This window comes from Anser anser (genome assembly GCF_964211835.1).
Source record: "Anser anser genome assembly, chromosome: 17".
Lineage (NCBI taxonomy): Eukaryota > Metazoa > Chordata > Aves > Anseriformes > Anatidae > Anser > Anser anser.
The window spans coordinates 3,765,047-3,787,695 of NC_139738.1; the positions used below are offsets into that span (position 1 = coordinate 3,765,047).

At 59.2% G+C, this 22,649-nt stretch overlaps 2 protein-coding genes across 13 annotated transcripts in view; one reads left to right on the forward strand and one right to left on the reverse strand.

Annotated features, from left to right (window-relative positions):
* NOC2L (NOC2 like nucleolar associated transcriptional repressor) overlaps positions 1-8,786 on the forward strand; it is a 43,080-nt gene extending 34,294 nt beyond the window's left edge. The window contains exons 17-19 of the mRNA XM_083803259.1: positions 1,897-2,032; positions 6,360-6,503; positions 8,425-8,786. Of these exons, the coding sequence (XP_083659385.1) occupies positions 1,897-2,032; positions 6,360-6,503; positions 8,425-8,555 (411 nt within the window). The 3' untranslated portion in view covers positions 8,556-8,786. The remainder of the gene's footprint in view (positions 1-1,896; positions 2,033-6,359; positions 6,504-8,424) is intronic.
* Positions 8,787-11,962: 3,176 nt separating this feature from the next.
* Positions 11,963-22,649, reverse strand: part of SAMD11 (sterile alpha motif domain containing 11) — a 173,302-nt gene continuing 162,615 nt past the window's right edge. For all 12 annotated transcript variants that reach the window (XM_083803253.1, XM_083803254.1, XM_083803255.1 and 9 more), the window contains 3 exons: positions 18,876-19,000; positions 15,012-15,122; positions 11,963-12,393 (listed from right to left, as the gene is read on the reverse strand). In XM_083803253.1, coding sequence (XP_083659379.1) covers positions 12,145-12,393; positions 15,012-15,122; positions 18,876-19,000 — 485 coding nt within the window. In that variant the 3' untranslated portion in view covers positions 11,963-12,144. The remainder of the gene's footprint in view (positions 12,394-15,011; positions 15,123-18,875; positions 19,001-22,649) is intronic.

Here is a 22,649-nt window from a genome sequence, read left to right on the forward strand (position 1 = left end):
ACGCTCCGATGGAGTTCAGCCGGTGTGCATGCCACCCAAAGCCAGTCCGCCTTCGGAAATGGGGGCCCTTGGTTGCGTTTTCGTGCTGCCTGGGAAGTCCCACCTGAGAGTCTCTGCTGCTTGCTGTGCGTGCCCTGCACGGGGTGCTGGAGAAGCCTTTCTCAGTGGGGACAGAAATCTCTCCCCTTTGCCGCCTTGAACTGGAGGAGCTCAGAGAACCGGAGGAGACTTCCCCATCACGTGCACGAAACGTTTGGCTTGTTACACAGCTCCAGCCCCACTTCGAAACCTGCGTGACGTGCTGCGGGGAAACCCTCAGAAGGCATTGCAGGGGGAAAATGAGACCCTGCAAGGTTTTTGCATTTCATTTGCTGCCGGAGGAGCAGCAGCGACCAGGCTCGTGGAGAACAGGACTGAGGAACAGGGACCCGGGCGGTCGATGCAAGCGGTTTGTTGTAGGGTTTCTCCTCCTGTTTGTTTGATGTTTAACGGGATGGTGACGCTTTCAGCCTCAACTGTCTGCTGGGTGGCTCCTGCTATTAAAAACAGGAGCTGCTGAGGAGTGATAGCTGCCAGACAAGGACTGCAGCGAGCGTGGCTCGTGGCAGAGAGAGCCCCAAGGTGCTGCCTGTGGCTGCCAGCGTCAGGGCAGCGTGGTGACCGTGTGCCACGGGGTGCAGCCCCCAGCACCCTCGGGTTGTGTTCTTCCTCCACGTGTCCTCCCAGCACCGAGGTCTCTGCAGGGCCAGTGGAAGGAGAAGTTTCTGGTAGCGGAAAAGAGCGGGTGGGAAGATGACTGAAAATTAGGAACCTGCTTTGCTCCCCTCTCCCCTTCTCCGGGCAGCCTCTGAGTCTCCATCCTGGTGCTGCAGGTTACTGCTTGTAAGCGCTCGACTCCCGGCATCCGATATTGCCCAGCTGGGGACCGTAACCATGAAACGGGTTGGGAGAAATTGCTGGGATTGTCTGCAGGAACAAACGCCTGCCTCCTTCGCCCTCCCGAGAGCTTCCCTCCTGAGAGGGAAGCGGCTGTGGTCGGGGAGGAGGGCGTCGAGGAGTAGAGGGACGGGTGGGAGAGAGCAAATGAGTTATTACTCGCAGGGCGAATGTTTCCAAGCAAGCTAATGTGTGCTAATGCATGAGTGCTCCCCAGGAGGTGTGCAGCCAGGCACAGGCAGCGGGCAGCTGATGTTCGGAGAGCACTCGGGATCGAATTTGCGTTCTGATTATCTTCGCCCTGCTGGCCTGAGCCCTGGCGAGTAAATCCTCCCCCTAATCCCCCTCCGGAGAGGTGTAAAGAGCAGCGAGGTGGTGTCAATTGCAAGTACTTAATGGCATTGATATTGGCCGTGGCTGCAGCAGCAAGGCTTGGCCCGTTGATCTCCAGAAGGGCTAGCAACAGGGCAAGCCGTGGCGGAGGCAGACCTTGAGCACCTTCAGCACCTTGCTATTCAGCCGGGCTGAAGTCTAGAGCCAAGAAGACAGCCTGCTAGAGCTGCCACGGCTTTCGGCACCGGTGGAAAACGGCTTCTTCGGAGGTATCCCTTCCTGTATCCCTCCGGGCTTTCCTTGCAGAGCCCCAGGACGGGCAGCTTGGCAGGGGTGCCGTGCATCGTGAGCCGTGCCGAGGTACCAGCGGCCCGTTAGCACGAGTGGTTTGTTGGGTAAAGATCAAGGGAGCAGCGGTGCTTTGCGCTCGGCTTTGTGATGGACTCACAGATCTGCCTCCTGGCTGGCAGCAGGCAGACCCAACTGCTCTTGGCTGCGTGGCTTCCACAGACAGGGCAAGGCCAAGTTCCTGCCTTTGCGCTCAGTGTTTTGTGTTTAAAAGTACAAATTAAGGCAAATTAAGGTCGTTCTTCTTGGTTTTATGTTTTCTTTTTTTTTTTTTTCCAGCTTGAAGACTTGAACTTCCCACAAATTAAACGCAAGAAGCAAGAGGAAAGGAAGGAGGAAGATAAGAAGGAATTCAAGGAGCTGTTTGAGCTGGACACTGACTCTGATGAGGAGAACACTGGGATTGCTGTCAAAGGTACGGCTCCAGGGCTGGGCACGCCTCTCCTGTCCGGGTTTCTCTGTGACGTGGGGCAGTACAGCTCTGCCCTAGGGGAGACGCGTGCTAGCCATGTCCAATTCGAAAGGTAGGCTGACGTGGAGAGGGAGCACAGCACGATGGTGGCTTTTCAGAGCGACAGAAGGCAGCTGGGAGGCTTTTCTCTCCCACTTTGTCGCTCCAGCTCATTTTAAACCCATGGGTTCTGCATTAGTCCTTTTTTTTTCCATACCTGACCCAAAACCTTGGAGAACATCGGAGTGTTTGCTGCCTTTTTTGCACGGTGGGCGGAGGTGCAGAAATCCATCTGTTGTTCCCCACGTGTAAAAGAGGAGTAAGGACATTGTCCTACCTGGCAGCGTGCTTGATTTTCACTGTATACATGACTGCAAACAGCAGCTATCCCAGGGGCTGGTTACCGGAACGAGAACCTTTGATGGAAGAGCGGTTATCCTCTCTTTGCATGCACTTTGGGTGAGTTTATTTTCCAGCAGGTGACATTGCAAAGTATTCTTGGTGAGCCAAGAAAGTCTGGAGCCTCTGGAGAAAATGGAGCGGTGCCACTCACTGGCTCTGACCACGAGGGGGCCGTAGCAAATTGTGGAACCTGCCTAAAAAGTTGCCCACATGGCTTGAGGAAAACTTGGACGTCCCGTTTGCGATTCGGGAAGTTTGGGATAGCGCGGGTTTTCGAAATGCATTGCCATTTGGACAGCAGGGAGGCTCGCAGGAACACGGGGCTTTCCTTTTTGGAGATGGGATCTGCAGACAAAGTCCTAGTCCGTGGCACGTGTTGTGGGGCGTGAGCACAAGTCTTGAGCCTTAGCACAGGACCAGTGACCACCTCGCAGCTTTCTGTGATACAGGAGGAAGAAACGGTCAGAAAACTCGCGCTGAGGTTGAAGTCGGTGGATTTTTGTCGGTGCCCCAGCAAAGAACGGGCAAGTCTAAGGGATCAGTGTGACATCAGGGCGGTTTGCTGAGATACGTCCTTGAGATGTGGCATTGTCCTGCCTGCCAAACAAATGGGTGCCTCTGAAGAATCTGGAGAAGCCCCAGTGGCTTCTAAAAAGGCAGTGCACCGCTGTGACACCTCGTGTGGCAGCGCGGCAGTGCCAGCAGTGCCCAGCGTTCCTGGCCCAGCCGCCTCCCCGCAGCCTTTGCTCGTAGCGGGGAGTTTTCTGCCGGGAGGGAACGGGCCCCCGGGGGGGGCATCTTCCATCTCAAGGAGCCACCGTGCCGGGGTCCCCGCCACGAGTCCGGAGGCGCTGGGTGGAGAAAGAGCGGAGCAGCAGGGCTGTGCTGCGGCGCAGGGCGACGTCCCCGTCCCCTCCGGGCAGCGGCGTGCCTCCTCGCTGGGAAGGGGGCAGAGGACGGAGAGGTGGGGAAAAGCGCCCACGTCTGGGGAGAAGCGCGCAATGAGCTCTCGTTCCTGCCCCGCGTGGGGTGCGGAACAGCCTCCGAGCCTCAAACGAGGCGAAGGGGAAGTCGTGGAGAGGGACTTGGGGTCGCCTTGAATCGGCTTCCAGCTGTTCCCAAGAGAGACACGTCGAGCAGCAGGAAGAGAAGGCCGCCCTGGATGGGTCTTCAGGGGGAGGAAACAAGGAACGTAGCTGGGGCTGCTGGCCATGCCGGCCTTGAGAAGCGAGAAGGAGAGATGCCGGGGCTGTGAAACCGTGACACTGGTGCGCTGGGGGGCATCTGGGAAGCGGTGGGAGCAGACCAGCCCTCCTGAGGCAGCGCCGCTTCCAGCCGGGGGCAGGAAGAGACGGGGCTGGTGAGCCGCAGCCTCCCTGCCCCGGGGATGGGAGCAAGGGCACGCCTCGGGGGTCCCAGGGCTGATGGGGAGAAGAACGGGGGTCTCCCTTGACAGGTCAAACATCCCCAGCCGCGTCCACGCTCGTTGTTAGCGAGGCTTGGCAGCAGCACGCGAGGCTCTGGTCGGAGTCCTTGCTGGAAGGAGCCAGTTCCAGAGCCTCGGGGATCTGTGGGTCCCTGCTAAGAAGTGTACGGAGCATTTTTAATGGTTTTCATCGCGGTTTGAGCTCCTGCTCCATCAGTACCAGCACTCCTGCTTATTTCAGGGGCTTCCGGCTGCTTTCTTTCGCTCCGCACCGGGCTGGGAACCGGGTGGGAATAAACGGCAGGCAGCGAACTGGTGCGTGCAGCGGGCACGGCTGCGTGGCGGGGAAGGAAGGAGAGCAATGAATTTGCAGTTGTGTTTTAAATCTGGCGGGGCTGAGGGGAGATTCCCCCCGCTCTCGCCTCGCGCTCTGTGCAGGCGGAGCTGAAGGACACCCCCAGCACCCCCCCCGAGGGGGCAGGGTGGTGGCAAACACAAAACCAAGACAAGCTGCCCTTCGGGAGGGAGAAAGCATCTTGGCAGGCAGGAGAAAAACCCTTGGCTTGGGTCTCTGCAAGGTCCAAGGATGGGAGAGAAACGGGTTTGCACGTTTTTAGGGCCCTCCGAGCGTGCAAGGGTGGGACGAGGCAGGTGGCGGGGAGGAAGGAGCGTGGGTTTGCTCCATCTGCGCGGCGTGCCGGGGGCGGGGGGGTTCCTGCGTTGCTCTCATTTACCAGCTGACGGCTCTCCGGGAGGAAAGGCTCCTGGAAATTCCTAACGGCTTGGGCAGAGGCGCTGGGCGGCCTCGGCACGAGGCAATTAAAGGCGAGGAGGCGGCGTGGCCGCGGCGTCTCCCCGGGACCTGCCCGCATTAGGTGTCGGCGTGCCTCTAATGAACTGGGGTGGGTTTCTTCATTTATTCCGCACGTAATCACGTTACATCGATTTCATGCCGGGCTGCTGGGGGCCGGGGGTGTGTAGGGAGAGGCCAGGCGTTCCCATCTGCTGGCAGGAGAACCACTCGGTGGCAAAATTCCTGCTTCGTGCCCTCAGCTGGAGGATCTGGAGGAAGAGGGGAGCCCTGCAGCGCCCTAAACATCGCGTGACAGCGTCTCCTTGGTGTGCTCCTGCCTCCACCAACCCCACTCTTGACTTCTACCCTGGGACCTGTGCACCTTGGTGGAAAGGGCGGCAGGATCCCAGCTCGCTGGAGGGGCGCAGGAGGCTGCAGCTCAGTAAATCCCCTCGTAGCGATCTCTGCCTGCGTCCCAGCCTTCAGGAACAGCCCGACACCGATTCCTGCCCGCCCCTGGTTTCTCTCCGTGCTCCCAGCCGAGCCGGCGGTGCCGTCGCAGGCTCCGGGTGATGGATGAGCGCGCTCCCCTCGCCGGAGCCGCTCAGGTGCCCATCGATAAGCCACGGCGAGCAGCGCTGCCGTCCAGCTACCGGGGGGGGCCGGGGGGCCGCCGGCAGGGCTGACGGATGGGTGGCAGCGCGGCGATGGCAGGGAGCTTATTGATGGCTCCGTACCCGGCTCAGCGAGCGGCACGGGTCAGCTGCTGGAGGAGGGAGGATGGGGCAAAAAACCAGACGCCGAGCAGCGCGGCGGGAGAAGGATGCGCGCCGCCTGCCTGGCGGAGGGGCTGAAATGGGAGCAAGCGGCTGCCTAGGCAGGTTGGGATGCAGGCAGGCGAGCAGGGCTTAGCTCGGCGGGGGCTGGAGGTTCTGCTCCCTGGGGACACATGTCCGTGTCTGCTGGCACTGAAATGCGTGGTGAAATCCCTGTCCAGGGGAGGGAGAGAGGGGGAGGAAAGCAGCCCGCTTCCCGAGGCCCCGAGGCTCTGCGTGCTCCCTCCCAGCCACCTGCAGAGGGGGTTTGCAGGGGCGTCCGGTCCTGCACCTTTTCCTTGTGACTGTCAGGGGGAACAGGGCTAAAAGGGGTGTAAAAGGATGCCCTGAATCGGGGTCTGCCCATTTGCAGTGGCAAATAACCACTGAGGGGTGCAGGTGAAGGAACCAGACCTTCTTCGTCGCTTATTTCTTCTTTTTCAAGTCTCTTCAGTAGGCCCACTTCTCTCTTCATGTTTTTCTGTCTGTCTTCCTCTCCTGCCTTTCACGCCGCGCCCCCAGCAGGGCAAAAAGGTGTTTTCATGACCAGCACTGGGTGCTGCGCCCGCGGTGCTCAATAAATAGGAGGGAGCCGCAGAGCCTGGGGCTTCCGGGGTGATTTCTCTGCCTTTTTGTGTCCCGGCCATCCTGACCTTTAGCAGGGGCCTCTGAAGTGCTGTGCATCCTCCTCTGGGCTCCGGTGTAAGCCAAAAAGGCTTTTGGGGAGATGTGGCAGGAGAAATCGAGTGGTGAACTTCCCCTTTAGCACGTGTCGGGGTGGTGGTGCTTTGCCCTGCCTGCACACAGCCCTGTGCTGCCCTCGATTTTCCGTTTACCCTGTAAAAATACCTGCAGGGAAATCCAAAGCCAAAGCGGCCTCAGATGACAGCTCCGAAGCAAGCAGCAAGGAGGACTTCGGTGAGGACGATGACGATGACGAGGGCGAGTATGAAGTCGAGGAGGACGAGGAAGATTTGGAAGACGACGGCGACTCCGATGGTGAGTAGTGCTCCTAGGAAAAGGGGAAGGGCGTTGCTGACAGCGCTGGCAGCCGCAGGCTCCTTTGCATCGCGGGGGCTCTCCTACGAAGGAGCTGCCTCCCCTGCCCTCGCTGTGCTGCCCTCGCGAGCTGCGGGGTGGCAGGAGGGATTTCGGCACGTGCGCGGGGAGACCCGCCAGCTCCGAGCGCGCGCCGAGCGAAGGGGTTAAGGGCTGCGCAGCCCTTGCTCTCACAAGCCACCAGCCCCTTTCATCTCCTCGCAGGGGCCTCCTGCGGAGAGGCTCAAACAGACTCGGCAAGTACAGCGCAGCCCCACGGGGCGCAGAAACCTCGCTTCAAGGCTCTCCGCAGGCGCCGGGGAGCGGAGGGCGCGCTCCTCCTCGGGGCTGCGGGGTGCTGCGCAGGGCTAACGCGGTGCTTGCTGCCTCTCAGCAGCTCCTCCCGGGACAGGACAGGTAGGGGCTCCCGTCCCAAATCCTGCGTTCACCTGGGGTTTTTGTGCTGAAGGTGAGTGCTATTCCCAGCATACACTACACATTCTGCTCGATCCGCTGGCTTTGCTCCTTGCCTGGCCGCTTCTACCCAGAGAAGCAGCAGGGGTGGGTGTCAGCGTGAGGCCGCCAGCCCAGGGTGGTATTTTTAAAGGCTACCGAGCGGCAGCCGTGTCACCAGGGGGGCTGGAGGCTTTGCTGCAGCTGTGTCAGCCCCTCCTGTCCCTCGCACAGAGCCGCAGCCGGCTCGTGAGCCCGCCTGCACCCTGGCAGGGCGCAGGGCCCGCGCTGGGCTCGCTCCTGCCTGCCTCTGCCAAGGCGCTGCCACGCGAGCAGACGGGAGCTGGGCCTGCCAGGGCTCCTCTGCCTGCTCTGCTGTTCCTTTGCCGTTTTTTTTTTCCTTCTATTTTTCTTTTTTTTGCCATTGCCTAGGCCTGGGATTTATAGGACCAAGCCTCTGCGCCCCTGCCTGCCTTTGGGTGTGATGCGCGGTTGCGGGGAACAGCCACAAAAAGCTCCCCTGTGCAGCCTGGGTTTTTTTTTTGTTGTTTTTAACCAGTTTGGGGAGCGACGAGAGCAGGAAGGGGGAAAGAGGCCAAGTGAGAGCAAAACCTGCCTGATTTAGCGTGGCAGATGGCTGTGGCTTGGCACGCACAGCCCAGCCGCGTCGCCCGGAATAGATGGGGGCTCGGCGCGAGTTCCGACAGCGCTGGCAAGGAGAACGAGGCAGCTCTGCTCCTCCCTGCCCACCGCTGCACGCAGGCACGCTTGGGGAAAAGCTCCCTCCCTTGGGGGCTGGGAGACCTGGTGCTTCGGTGCCACCGGTGGGGTTTTCTCCGTGAGCTGTCCTGAGCACCCAGCCCGGTCCGGGTAGCCGGAGGTGGCTTTTTGTCCTTTTGGGAGAGCAAGAGGCTCCGAGGGAGCGGCGCTGAGCCAGCACGGTGCCGGCAGGGGCTCAGCGGGATGGTCCGCAGGGCCAGGGGAGCTCCAGCCCCGCTTCTGGGAGGTTGCCCCGGGAAGGGGAACGTGTAGAGTCCTGCACAGCCCCCAGAAACCAGCTCTCCGCTGTGTTTATTAAAAACACCGCTCCAAAAGGAGGGAGCTCGGGGCCAGGTTCACATCTGGGAGTCTTGCAGGTACCTGCGACAGCTCCTTTCTGTCAGCTCCTCGCCCCCCAGGGGGATCTCCGAAGGGGGAAGGCTGCTCAGAGGGCTGGGGGCACTGCCTGCCTCGTCCCCTCCCTCCTCCCTCCCCGAGCTCCTCACTGCCGGTGCTGCGCCCTGCAGCGCTCACCTACTGCTATCGGGGAGCTGCAGCGCTGCCAATAAATTAACGAGTGTCTGGGCTTAATTAGCGATGAGTTGCCTCCACCTGCCCCCCAGTAAAGCAGGATTTACACCTCGCGCTCTCTCTCTCTTTCCACCCGCAGAGGACGACAGCACGGAGGGCAAGCAGAAGCAGAGGCCCGGCCCCCGGGGGCTGTCGCGGGCTGACCTCCAGCAGCTGGCCCAAGGCGACGAGGACGTTGTGGAGGACCTGGCGTTCTCCGATGAGGACTGAGCACCTCTTGGCCCTTACAGCCCCGCCGGACCCCCCCAGCTGGTCTCCAGGAGGTGGTAAGGGGGGGACCCAGCCCCAGGTGCCACCAAGGACTGTTAACGGTGACACGGCAAAGCAGCTGCTTGGACTTTTCAAGCTTTTTCTACCGACTATATATTTTTGGTAACGTTTTTGGGCACTTCAAAGCCAGTAAAACTTCTCGGCGTAGGTAATAAAAAGCCCTCATTTAAATCTCCTGCTTTAAATAACGTAGGGTCCCATTTCAGCTTCTGCTGGCCAGGGGAAGGAGCAGCCCCTATGTCTGAGGGGCCTCCTGCCTGTTCAGCCCCCCCGTTTTGCTCCGGGCCCTTGCCCCAAACCCTCTCTTTAGCCAAGGGTCCTCAAGGAGTGCGCAGAGCGTTTAGGGCTTTGTGTCCTCGCTGCAAGCGGAAAGCTTTTACCGGCAACGTCAGAGGCAGCTCGGTCAGATCAGGCAGGCTGTAAGGATACCAAGTGTACGGTAACCTGAAATAATAAGCCTTGGGATGTGGGCGGAGAAGGGAGGGTGCGCGAGCAGCGTGGAGCAAGAGGCAAAGCTAATAACGTAGGAAATAGGCTTTTCACATCAGAAAAAAAATGTAGGATTTGCCCAGGATTTGTTGGATATACCCAGGATCCGCGTGCTTGGTGAGCCAAGGGGCACCCAGGCTGCTCCTGTGCTTTGTGACAGTCCCGCTGTCGCCCGCGGTGGCACCGTAGCACGGGGAACGCGCCCGGCTGCTGGCTGTGAGCCCTGCAAACAGCGGTCGGACCGCAGCACGCCTCGGGCAGCCTGCCTCGCTCCCACCCTCCAAACCGGCCGCCCACGGCAGCGGGGAGCAGCTCGGTCTGGGTCTTCCTGCAGGAGGGGTGCTCGAGGGAGGGCACCGCGCAGCTCCAGGTCGTGTTCTGCTGGGAAAACGGAAACAGCTCTCTCGAGGCCGGAGTTTGCAGGACTGGCAGCTCGGAAACGTTTCTTTGGCAGGTAAACTGGAAATAGGGGGATTTGCTGAGTGGTAGAAGTTTAAGTGTTCTCAGTGTATCTGACAAAATCACTCCTGAAAATTAACCGTGCCTTTCAAGAGCATTTTTTCCTTAATGCAGATTATTATTTTTTTTTGAAAGGAAGATGGGGGGGCAGGACTAAATGCTATCTGTATTCCTCTGTCCCCGTTCAGTGAGGCCACTAGCTAGCTGTCAGCGCTGGGGTGGCCAAGCTGCCTGCACGGGCCTGTTCATCGCTGCCTGCTGCACTGCCTACGTGTTCCCCTCCAGGCACACCACAAGAAGACGTTTTGTTTTTTTTTTTAAAACATTTAAAATATATTTTTTTTAAAGTTCTATTTTCATGGCGCAGGACTAACCACAGCTCAGAAACGTTCCCTTATTGCAGATAAAAAGGAGCAGTCAAGCCACGTGTCTTGTAGCCTGGCTGGTGTTCTCCCGTTCACCCCACCCGTAAGTGATAACAGCTCGGTGTACGTGAAGCTGTAATTACGCTCTTCCTGCCCTGCACCCAGTGCTGCTCCTGTTCTGCTTTCAAACGTCACTGCTATGCAGGTAAACAGGTAAATCACTGCTGTAGTAGCCTTGTGGGGGAACTGGTTCTGTTTCCTTCACAGTTCATTATGGTTTTTGGAGCTTAGGGGTAGAAAAGGCGGTGTGGTTTCTTTCTTCCCCCAGCTGTAGTTACAATAATTATTAGTCCTGTCCTCCCTAAACATGCACCCAGATACCCTTTGTCCCGTAAGGAGGAGGAAGGATCTTCAGAAATTAATAATTTATTATTATTTATTTATTATTTAGAGCGCCCTGAGGGGGGGGCTGAGCACCTGCTGCTTTAGCAGGGGGCAGGATTGCTCCAGAGTGAGGTTCCCTACCTGGTAACGCAGCCGGTGTCCCCGGGCACTGACAGCTGGGAGCCCGCGATGTGGCTGCGGGGATGAGGCTTGTAGGGCCCGAACTACAAGAAAAAGGTTTAACTTACCTTCTCCTCCAAAAGAAAGAGGTTGTTTCTTCCTCATTTCCCTTAACTTAGCTGGGCAAGGAGTTTTTTGCCATTTAACACCAAGTTCCCACCCCCGGCAGTGATGCGTACGGCTCAGGTAAGCGTGCACACAACAAAGGAGGCTTCTTGGGTAAAGCAGCCATCCACGAGGGGCTCAGGAAGCCAGGTACCATTTGTAAATTAAGTGTTTTTCTTTTTTATTTAAACTGATTGCTGGAAAGCATTTTTATCGTGATGTGATGGATAATGACAATTTTTTTTTTTTTTACAATATAAAGAAGCTAATGTACCACCAAGCTATTTTGTAAGAAAAAAACGGCAGCACGTGCAACGTTTAAACAAAAAAAAGAGGAGAGAGAGAGAAAAGTACCACATGTGATTGTTGCTCACAACTGTACAAGTCACAGGGGGTCACCCCCAGGAGTTACCATCTCATTCACAGTAGTAAAAACTCTGCCCCTTGGTTTTTAGCCTGACCCCCCCCCCACCCCCAGCATCCCTCCCCCTCCTCTGGGAACGCACAGGTATCCGTCTCATGGTCCACAGCAGGCCAGAATGTGCAACTACATCCACCTCTGTAACAAGGCTTTAAAAGGAACAAAACCAACCCTACAAACAAACAAAAAAAAATAAACCAAATGTAGAAACGAGTCCGTAGTACACGCGACAGAGGGAGAGGGCCACGCTGGAGTGAGGCCTGTGACCCTTCGTCCCACCTAAGCACACACACACTTTTTTTTTTCTTATTTAAAACAAAACGAAGGAAAAAAAAAGCAGCTCTGCGGGGCTGGAGCGCGGGCAGAGTCCTCCCGGGTGTGTGCTGCAAGGAAAAGGCGCCGGGGAGAGGGCAGCCCCCAGCCGAGGGACGGCAGCGAGCCGCCTGTGCCGTACCATCCACACTGAAGTAAACATGGACCGGAACTTGCCTTTTAGGTTTTTTTTTTTTCTATTTTTTTTTTCTTTTTTTGTCTGTCTTTGGTATTGTTTTAAAAGTCGCTAGAGATGCATAGACACCTGAATGAGGAACTGAGTACAGTTTCCAGGGAGGAGGAGCTGCTCGGGAAGGCGGGTGCTTGCCGTTTCCGTGGGTTGCTTTTCGCTCGGGGGCGCAGAGTACCTTTGGGAGGAGCAGTGCCCGGTCCCTGGCCCTGCTCGGAGTCACTGCCAGGAGTTCCTGAAAGCCGTGTGGCTCGGAAGGCGAAGAGGAGCGCTCCTCCCCGGCCCCAGCTCCCCATCAGCCTGGTGAGCGCGAAGGGGTGTGGAAGGGAAGGGGAACCGCTGCTGGCCTCCAGCATCATCTTCCTCTTCACTCGTGTCGTCTCGATACGTCTTTGGATAGTTTTCTTTCCTTCCCTTTTTTACAGTTTTTAAAACGTCCGTGTTTGTTGTTTTTTTTTTTTTAAACAAAAAAGCAAATGCATCCAAAAAAAAAAAGAAGTAAAAACCTCCCTTCCTCGCTCCCGCATCGCGCACTGAGGGAGGCTCTCCTGCTCTCGCACCGCGGTCCCTTCGCTTTCCCCCACTGAAGCTCAGTTCCAGCAGCAGCCCCGAGCCGGCCTGCAGTTAGGAGGGAGGTTTCGTGGTGTCGTTGAGCCCGGCGAGGATGGCGGGGTTGCCGTTCTCCTGCTTTGGTGAGATGCGGCTGGCGGAGGGCAGCCCGCTGCTGAAGGGCGAGGCCACGCTGCCCGTGGAGGACGGCCGCAGGTCGGCGGGGGGCAGGTCCCGCTCCGGAGGCCTCAAACCAGGGGGTTGCAGAGGGAAAGCCATGGGGAAGCCTGCCATGTACAGCACTCTGCCCACTCTCTTGGCGACCTAGCGAAAAAAAACAGAAAGTAAACGCAGGGGTTAAAGGGCTGACTGCGTGCAACCCGGCTTCGGGAAGCCGCAGGGGCTGCACCGTCCTGCCGCGTCCCAGGGGCTGTAATCCAAAAAGAAAGGCTAGGTTACACCATCTGAACGAAGAGCTGCTACTCCTGATGCACCAAAACCCCCTTGGTGAAATACTGGAGAAGACCAGGGAAGATTTCTTCCCCCCTCCCTTTTTCTAAAGGGCTCTGTTGTGCCGGCGTGCTCCGTGTTGTGCCGGGCGCTTTGGTGTGTGGCTCATAAAGAGCACCAATGTGCAGCTGGAGCCCTGCTCACCTCTCACAGGCTAAAGACGTGCTGGGATGGGCAGCGCAGGACCTTCCCCTGCGGTGTGGTTTGCGTGTGTCCAACGCCGGAGGCCTTGCTGAGTTCCAGGCTGCAAGCAAGCCTGAACCCCCACTGCTGACCCCAATCCAGCCCCTGAAATGCTCGGGGGTCTCAGAAAGGGGCTGTGGAAACCTGGAGCGCTTGGAGCCCATACCTAGGTAAGGCTGCAGGGCCAAGTGACGGTGCTCTGCGTGGCCCCCAGGTGAAACGCAGAGGTGGGAAGCGTCCGTCCCTGTGCGCCCTGCGGCACCAGGCTTCGGGGGCAGCCCGTGGGCAGCTGCCTCGAGTACGGGGTGAGGCCAGCTGGCACTACCTGCCTCGTCGGTGAGCCCATTAGCAGGCACCACTGATCGAACACAACGCTTCTGCTAGCCCCACACCACCAGTAAGCTGTCTGCAGGCCAGCACATGGTGCCCACTTCTGAAGAGCAGGAATTGCTCTAATGGGAAGAGGGGGAGAGGGGAAAAAAAAAAAAATCTGGCTACAGGGTGGCTTCTGTTAGCAGCGCAGGAAGCTGTAAGCCTACAGCCTCTCCCTTCTGCAGCTCCGGAGAAAGCTCTCCTGCAGCAGTTCTTGCCTCCCAGCAAGGGCCAAAGGCCTCACAACTTTCCAGCACCTACACAGCTGGTTCACATTTAGGCTTAAACAAAAACACAGGCTTGTGCTCAAACCAGACAACTGGGGCATTATTCAGTTAGCAACATCAGGACTCTGCTCCCCCACTTACTCCCCCCCCCCCCCCAGCCCCTGCCTTATTAGAGACCTTTAAACACTATTGATTAAATCGAAGCAGGCTTTTTCGAGCTTCAGCCCATATCTCATATCCCCCCCCCCCCCCCCCCCCCCCCAGCAAAGCCAATCTAAGTATGTCTGTGAGCTATTTGGCATTCTCTGGTTTTTAAGAAACATAAGAGTTTTATTTCCTACTGAATTGACCCACGGGGAACAATTGCCCACAGAACCTTTTTATTAGCCCCCTCATAAACAGTGAGGGCTGTAGGGAAAGCAGTAAAGGTTCTCTTATTGTTTTTAACATAATCTAACAAACGCGCAGCTCGTGGATCAGGGCAGCTACGCCAGGGCAGTGACGCTCCGCGTGCAGCCCAGGGACGTGCACACGCGTGGCGCTGGCACAACCAGCTGCATGCTGGCACCCCACAGCCCAGCCCGGTCCTGCCGGGTGTCAGAAGCTGTTTGCCGCTTGTTGGATGGATGGGGAAAAAACAAAAAGCAGCTGTAGCAGAGCTGCTCGGCCAGCTTTGTGGCCAAAAGACGCTCCAGTTGGAGACAACTGTACTGGGTCGCGGTGACCCGACCTACGGAAAGCAAACCTCCACGGTCAGCTGGGAGCCAAGTCAGGAAAAAATAAATAAATAAATAAATAAAGGTGTTTTGGGGAGGATTGGCATTTCTTTAAAGTAATAGTGCTACAGGAGCAAACTGGTCTGTTGGGAAGGAAATACAGTTCCCCTAGAACTTGGTGAAAGCAACAGAGGCAAACGCAGCTCCTACTGCCCATGTGTCACAGCGCAAGTGAACACCACAAGCACGGCCCCCGGCCAGCAGCGAGCCCGGTGAGCTCTGCCTAGCCCGGGACAGAAACGTTCAGCAGGCGCTTGCTAGCGCAGCCGAGGAGGGGCAGAGCTGGCTGTTCGTTACTCACCGGGGAGGGAAAGCGCTCACCAGCTGATGCTGAGCCTGCTAAATGCCTTGGTGCCTCCAGCTCCCAAAAAGGGAGCTGCCCAGAGCCACTGGGACACAAGGGAGACAAGCAGCAAAAGGCCCTGCAGTCAGTCTAGAACAAAAACACATTTCCCGAAATGGCTTCACCCGGTTAAGTCCCTGCAGGCTATTTTCAGGTGGAGCTGATTTGGCATCCCCTGCCTCCCCGGTCTGGCTGCAGCTGCTCTCCCTCCGGGCCGCGGCTGTGGGGCCAGCCACAAGCACCTCGCCTCGCCGCAGCGGGGCCGATTTAGGCTCCCTCTGCATCCCCGTCCCGAGCTATTTGCAGCACGCTGCCCGTGCTGTCTGCCTCGGAAGAGCTGCGTGACTGATGAGCACATGCACCATTTCTGGCGGCCAGCGCAAGCGCTCCCGAAACCCAAATGAAATAACTAAACAATTATTGCTTGGAAAATGGGAGTCACTAAACCAGGGCCCCCGACGGCGCTGCTCCAGCTGGGGACGACCTTAAATTGTGCCACTTGGTACCGCCCGGCGGTGGGACCGGTCCTACCTGTGAGCGGATCTTCAGCGCGGGGCCGAGCTTCAGCCCCATGTTGTTCAGCAAGTGCTCTTCCGTCAGGAGGGGCAGGGTCTCGCCGTCGATCGCTTGCTCACGGAATACCTGCGGGAAACGAGGGGCCAGGCTCAGCAGTGGCAGGGAGCTGGCCGAGGGGCTCCCCCCCGCCTGCTGCACCACGGCTGGGACAGAAGATCCCTCACCACACCCGTATTAAACATCCTGAATCCACAGCCCGGAGCCAACGCATAAATGGAGACGTGGCAAGGTGCATGAAGGTTGTTGGGTGGGCTAGTTTTAATAAACCAATAACATTTTTTTTCAAATATTGGGCTGGGAGGTGATATTTTTTTCCCCTTTTCGCTCAGGAGCATTCCCCCAGGTCAGCACCCAGCCATGTGTAAGAGCACCTCGATGAGTAAGCCCAGCTGACCGCGTATGATCCTGGGTGAGAAACAGATGAGACACGTCCCAGGCCCTATCCCAACTCCAGAAGAAGGACAGACAACACCATACGAAGCTAAATTTTTGACACATCCTACACCACACACCTTTTTTTTCGTGGCTGTTTGGAAAAAGCTGCCCCAGCAGCCCAACAGCATTGCAGTGAGGTCTATGCAGGTGAGGAGGAGAAACTTCTTGGTCACGCATTTCCTGCTCAAAGCTGCTCATTCCCCCAAAAAAATTGCCAGACAAAACGCCACCAGCGCTGTGGGGCACACGCTGCTGGTTACCCCCTGCAGTTAGGGTTAGATCCCCCCTGCAGCGCCGCGGCAGCTGAGCGAAGCAGAGCGGGTGCAGGGCAGCCACACACCTCACAGCCACGGCAGCCAGGCTAGGCTACTCGATAAAAAGGGCAATTTCTTAGCAAGGCATCCCAACGCACCCGGCCATGCAAAACCACACCATTTGAACGCAGTCTTACAGCCGGGGGGAGGAAAAAAAAGTCCTATTTTGCCTCCATCTGTCTCAACTGACGGGGTCGTGCTGGAGTTTTCCACCTAGTAGGTGCTGTAAAGGTTAAGGGCTGGCTACGTGAGCGTACTGCCCCGGTCCTTGTAGGCAGAGCAGGGCTGTGCTTGCACCCGGCTCCCCCGGGGCTTGTTCCGGACGCCCGGGCTCCACGGTGCGAGCAGAAGCTGCCAGCATTCGGGGGATGTCAGCTCAGGGCCTGTTTTGTTGTGCTTTTAGGTTTTTTTTAACCCAACCCCACCTCCGCTCCGCAGCGGTTCTCACAGCCCGGCTCGCGCTGGAGGCTTGCCCAAACGAGCCGCCTGCGGGGCCCGATCCTGCCGCCTCGCCGCGTGGTGGTTTTGCACAGCCGTGCCCTCACTGAGCACAGTGGCGAGGGGAATTTTCATCTTCCTCTAACGGCTTCGTTCTCAGCAGCCCCTAGCCCAGAGCCATCCCTTCGGAGCGGCAGCTGAGCTGCTGCGAACCTTTTATTTTTTTTTTATTGCTGGACTCCACCAGCAAAGCCGCTCCTGACTGCAGCGCGTGTTTCTGCTCCTTGACCTCACGAAACTTAATATACCCATTTCTTCTCCTTCCTGCGAAGCCAGCGTGGCTGGGAGCCAACCGCCTCCCTCCGCTCGGCGCTAAAACCCGGCACGAAAAGCCTCGGCTTGAGAACAGCGTCGCTCTCGGGTGCCCCGCAGGTCCCGACCCGCGGCGGGGACAAAGCCGAAGATCGGTGGGGGCCGGGAGCAGAAACGGCGACTTTTGTTTTTTTCTGCTCAAGTTTTCCTGTTTGCCTGCGCCGCGGCTCTACGCGCACCGCATACCACCACGCTCTCGCTGGCTTTTCCTGGCAGGAGCAGCCTGCGGGCCGGTGCCAGACCTCCCCGGCAGCTGTGGCTTTGGAGACGGGAACAAGCGGCTCTGCAACGCGCAGCCCCGGAGCTGGGTCCCCCCAAACGCCGGCGTTTTCACAGAGTAAAAAACCTGCTGAGCGTAAAACCGCGGCGCATAAAAACCCACCCCTTTAAACCACGCACCCCCAGCAAAACGCAACGTAGCGAGGGCACGACACGAGGCTGTTTAGAGCCACCCCCGTTATCGTGAAACATTTTCGCGGCGCGCCGAGCTCGCCGAACCTTTGTCTCGGCGAGCGATTGATTTCTCCCCGCCGGTGCACCAGGGGCTGGCACGCAAGGAGGAACTGGATGGATGAGCCTCCTGCGAGGTGGCTGCGTGAAGGATCCCTGCACGCCTCCCACCGGCTCCCAGGCGACTTCACTTCCCATCCCCTATTCCCATCCCCGTTGTGGGAACGCGGGCAGGGCGCAGTGGCGCCGCGCCGAGGGCGCTCCCTTGGTGTGGGCAGCTGCGTGCCTGGGTCGGGAGCCTTCCTCTGGGCTCACGTCCCTGCCCCGCAAACAATCAGCACACGGGTACGTGCTGACCCCATCCCTCACCTTCCTCACCAGCAGCAGCCCCCGAGCTCCCCTCCACGCACAGACCCACTGCCTCTCCCCCTGCAGGCCCCCAGCCAGCCAAAACCTTGAGCCAGACACCTTGAGCCACGGGGAGCCCAAACCCCTCTCCTTCCTCCTAGGGAACACTGTGTGTACTGCACCTCCATGAGAAGCGTTCCCCTTCCTAACTCCTGCCTCTGGATGCACGCACAGGTGTTTGCTCCGAAGCAGCCCTGGTTTACAGGTGGTGGTAACAAAGCACGTAGTGATGGGATTAACGTCAGGGTTTAGGGGGCGAGGAAAGAGATTGGGGAGTGAAAGCACGTTATCCCATCACCTGGGAGTTAAAGGGAGCTGTGGGGCAATTCCAGGTTTCCATATGGAAAATAAAAGGCTGTGTCCCAGCTTCCCCGTCCCCTCGGGGCGAGGTGCATGCACCTCTCTGCAGGGCACACGCCAACACCAGCAGGACCTAAAGGGAATCTCTCGTGTAGAGCCCCATACGCACGCCGCAGCCCTAGCAGGAGCTGGGTGCTGAGCCTTACCCTTCTCAGAAGGGCTCGTGGGGGGCACAACTTCTGCCTGACGCACTAAAGAGGCAAGGGTTTTTTTTTGGAGGACGGGGTTTTTTGGCAACCAACTTCCAACCAGCCAGGATGCCCAAGGAGAGCTTTGCCCTCCCTTGCTGCCAGTCGGGGAAGCTCCTCTTGGAGCTGCGTGTCCGGAAAGCCCAATCCTGCTCCTTCCTCCCTGCTGAGATCCGTTCTCAGCCTCGGATGCGTCTCTGCTGAAAGGCAGGATTGTCCTCGGCGCTGGCCCTTTGCCTCTCTATCTGCTGCTTTCTCCCCCCACCCCCTCCAAGCACACTGGACCCCCTTTACGAGGCTGTCCCAGACAGCTCAGGAATCTGCGCCCTCGCCGTCGGTGCGCTCTCAATGGGGCATTGATAATGGGCTCCAGCAGATGCGGAAGCCAAAAACACGGGGCTGGTTTTTGTACTGCACTTCGCGACCTCACACCGAGCGGGCTTCACGAAGCCCCCCCAGCGCTGATGGAATAGCAACAGCAATTCTAGGATGAGCTTAAAAAAAATCACCATCAGCATCACTCCGAAGCGTGAGCACGGAGGTTACGGGGATGCTTGTGACACCAGGGCCTGTCCCTGCTCTGCCCCACGGCGCTCTGGGCGCGGGAGGAGAGCTCAAAGCTCCCAGCTTTACCCTGCTCCCACCCTCTCCCTCCTCAGTGTCCCACCGCTGTCCACCCCCAACGCCCACCGCTGCTTCTGGGGCCGGCACCGGCAGCAAGGAGTTATTTAGCGATCCGCCAGAAACACGAGCTACGGGGAGCGCGGGGCTCCGGGACGTACACCCATGGGGACGGGCAGCGCGAGGAGAAAGAGGCACGGCCGGGAGGCTGCTGGGGCTGGAGGGTGCTTTACCTGAGTGTACTCGGTGCAGCCGGACAAGTTGGACACGAAGCTGCACACGTCCTCCACTGTCCATTTGCTGATGTCTTCCAGCGCGGGGCTCTCCTCGCCATCCAGAAACAGACCTCCCATGGTGCCTGCAGCGTTCGGAGTTGGGGGTGGGGGGGGGAAGGAGGGGAGGAGAAAGAAACATAAATCATTAAAATCCCACACGGACAACAACTAGCCTGCAATCTGAATATTTTTCTCTAGCCGCACATTCATCTTTAATGACCTGTCAATTAAAGCGCTGGGCAGGGTCAATTCATAGGCCTCTTCCTCCTGGAGGTCCCCAGCTTGGAAAGGGGGGTGGGGCGGGCAAGGGGGAAGGAAAAATCCCAGCTAATGCATTTCATGTGCTTAATGCTCTTCAGCTGCAGGGAAGAGATGGGGGGGGGGAGGGCGGCGAAAAGAAGGAAGGAAAAAAAAAACAACAAAAAAACAACCCCCCGAGGAGCGTTTCTGCACACGCCGCAAAGCGGAACACCGCCTGCCCCGGGGGCTTCTCTCCCCCAGCCCCGCTCCTGCCTACGTGCTCCGAATGCCAACCGGCCCCGGCCCCACGGCACGGAGACGTCCCCAGCCCGACACCCGCCTGTGTGTCCGTCCGTCCGTCCGTCCGTCCGTCCCACCGGCCCTGGCTGGCCGAGACGGCAGCGCTGCGAAGCGTGTTTGGGTCCCAGCCGTGTCAGCGGCACGGGGGCGACGGGAGAAGCGCTGCGGGTGCCCCCGGCTCCTGACACCCCCAGGGGCATCGCAACAGAGCCGAGAGAGAGGCACAGGAATAAGGAGGGAGGGAGGGAAGAGCCAGCCAGGTTCCTCCCGTCTCCCACAGCACACGGAAGGACACGCACACAAGCACCGAAGAAACCCATTTCCAGGAAATGCCACTTTGGGGGGAAAAAAATAAAGCGTTATTAACGTGAGGAACTCGCCGCTGCACGGCGTCAGCTGGGTCATTGACAAGGACCTGAGCTGTGCTGGGCAGGGTGAAAGTTTACAAGGGACATAAATGCTACACGTCAGGGCACGAAGCAACAAATTACCCCAAAAAATACTTCTCCCGGGGGTTTATCCTGACAAAATGATCCTTTTTGTAGGTTTGTGTTTTGTCCCCCAGGCTCTGGAGCAGCACCAGGAACACGGCCCCGCGCTGCGGCTCCTCGGCGCCCGTCGGCACCTCCGGCCGCAGCCCGAGGGCACAGCGGCACCCAGAAAGTCCTGGTGGGGAGCGCAAACGGCAGAGCCACAAACCGGGGAACCCCAAACGGGGGCTCCAGCAGCTGCCTGGCAAAGCCACCGAGGTCCAGGGTGGACCTTGGAAAGGAGAGGACTCGCAGAGCGTGCTCCCGTGCCAGGACGACGCTTTCCACCCAGCAGCAGCCCGCACAAGGCGCCGGCAGACGCCACCTCACCGCTTCCAGCGCCCTTCTGCCCCGAGCTTCCCGCTGCCGGCACCGCCTCCGGCGCACGGGGGGCACCAGCACCCCTCGGCCCCTCTCCTGTCCCCACCCCGAGCGTGGAAGGTGCTCGATCCCGCTGCGCCCATGGCTCGGCCGGGACCCCGCCGGTGTCCAGGCAGCTCCGGGTGCTCCTTGGACTGGGAGACGAGCATTGTTAAAATTCACAAAACACCCACAGGGCTGAGGGCTTTCCCCCCGCCGCTTCTTTTGCCGTTTCGGGCTGCTCTTTCCCGGGGCAGGGCAATCCTATTTCTGCTTTTTGGAAGGGCGGCCGCGGCTTGGTGAGGGCAGGAACTGGAGCCGCACTCACAGCAGCACAGCCGCACTCAGTTGTTCCAGGCACGGGCAGCGCTGGGGCGAGACGCCTCCGGCCGCAGCCAGAGCGAGCGTCTCCGAGGGGACCTGCCCGTAACAGCCAGCTCCTCCAAAACGAGGCACTTCCGTGCTCCAAAAGCCAGCCAGGGATCGCAGCGCAGCCGCCCGGTGCTCGGGAACGAGCCCTGCAGGCAGCCGGGGAGGGGGCCGGGCAGTGCCCCCCGGCCGGGAGCCCCCCAGGGACGCAGCCATGTACCCACGGCGCTGAGCGCGCACCGGGGCAGGGTGCTGTGCAGGGCCACCGCCGTCACCCGCAGGGCTGGGTTGGTGCAAGTGCAGCCCCCCCACGAGCCCTCTCCTCTCTGGTTTTCCTTCCTTTGCCCCCGTTTCCCCCCAGATGAAAGCAAGGGAGAGGTCGAGATGCATGCAGGCATAAGGCACAGCGACAGAGCGACGGCAAGACAGGGAATGGGTGGGAATAAGAAAGATTTTCCATGTACCCACGCAGAGAAATACGATTTATCTCAGTTTGTTTTCCCTTCCCGTTTATACCGGGAAAACACAGGCACCGACTGATGGAAATATTGGTGGGAGGGGAAGGCAAAGAGCCACGCTCCGGGCTCTGCCCTGCGAGCAATTCCTACACCGTGGAACCTAAAAGCCGGACGGAGGACGCCTCTTCCCAGTGAAACCAGTGGGAAACCAGCCCCGCTCCCTGCAGGAAAGCCCCGAGGCTCCCCGTGGCTGCAGCAGGCTCCATCGCACCCCAGGTACTCAGCACCCCAAGCTGGGGCTCTGGAGCTTGCTGCTCGGGGGGGTCCCATCCTGCCCCCACCGAGGGCTGCCCCCCGCTCCGGCAGCTCGGAGAACGAGAACAAATGGGTGCCCAGCGGCTCGAGGGGACGCGCCGTCTGGTGCCATAATGACATGTCACCGGGGCCTGCGGCCCGCCAGCACGCAGAAAGGGCAGCAGCTACTCCCTGCCAGGCCCCCCCCGCCTCGCCCCGTGATAAATGACGGGCTGGGAGGCTGCTAATGGATTGCAGAGCAGCTCTCCAGATGGGGCCCGGCGTGGAGGCAGCGGGAAGGATTCATCGGCCCGGGCTCGTGGGCAGGTGTCCACGTACAAGCCCTCGCCGCCTGGGCCGCAATCCATTTATAATTTTTCTCCCTCCTCCTGACGTCCAGCTGCTTTGGAAGGGAAGCCGAAGGCAGAACGGGTGAGGGAGAGCTGCGGGGACAAGTTTTTGCCCCCGGCGCTGCAGGAGGTGATTCGGGTGCCAGCGGGGGACCGGTGCGCAAAGCTGACCCGCTGGGGGGGCAGCCCCCTTTGGGGGGGTTTGTGCTGTTCGATCTGCACTGCTCCCCCTCCAAACCCACCCCTGCACCCCCTTCCTACACACCCTGGGTGCGGGTCACGGCGCAGCACCGGCAGCCTCCCGTTAATTGCTCTCCAGCCTCCGGATCGATGCGAGGATTTTAGCCTCCTGCACGCTCCATCCTTCACCTCGTCGACGTCGGGAGGAGGAGGAGGAGGAGGAGGAGGAGGAGGAGGGGAGCAGGGCTGCTGAAACCTTGGCGAGATGAGGTCAGGCGGCAGCCGCCAGGTCCCCAGAAGGCGGCTGCGGGAATCGACCCGGCTCTGCCTGCCGTCAATATTCCTCCCGGCGGGGACGCCGAGCGGCTCCCTGCCTCCGCAGCAGGAGCTCCCTTGCTGCAGGCCCGGAGGAGCCGCCGTGGCTCGGCCGTCATTTCCAGCCAGCTGCTGCTCTCCCCGGCTCTGCCTCCCAGCCCACGGCCGCGTTACCTGTCTCACAGGTGCTCTACTTTTGTGCCACAAAGCCGGCACTCTCTGACACCAGCGGCGCAACGCCGGGACCAGCCAGGCCGAAGGAGCAGAGCAGCCCTCCAAAGTATTCGGGGATTTATTTGGCACAAGGGGGGAGGCTGGTGCAGCTCTGCCTGCCTG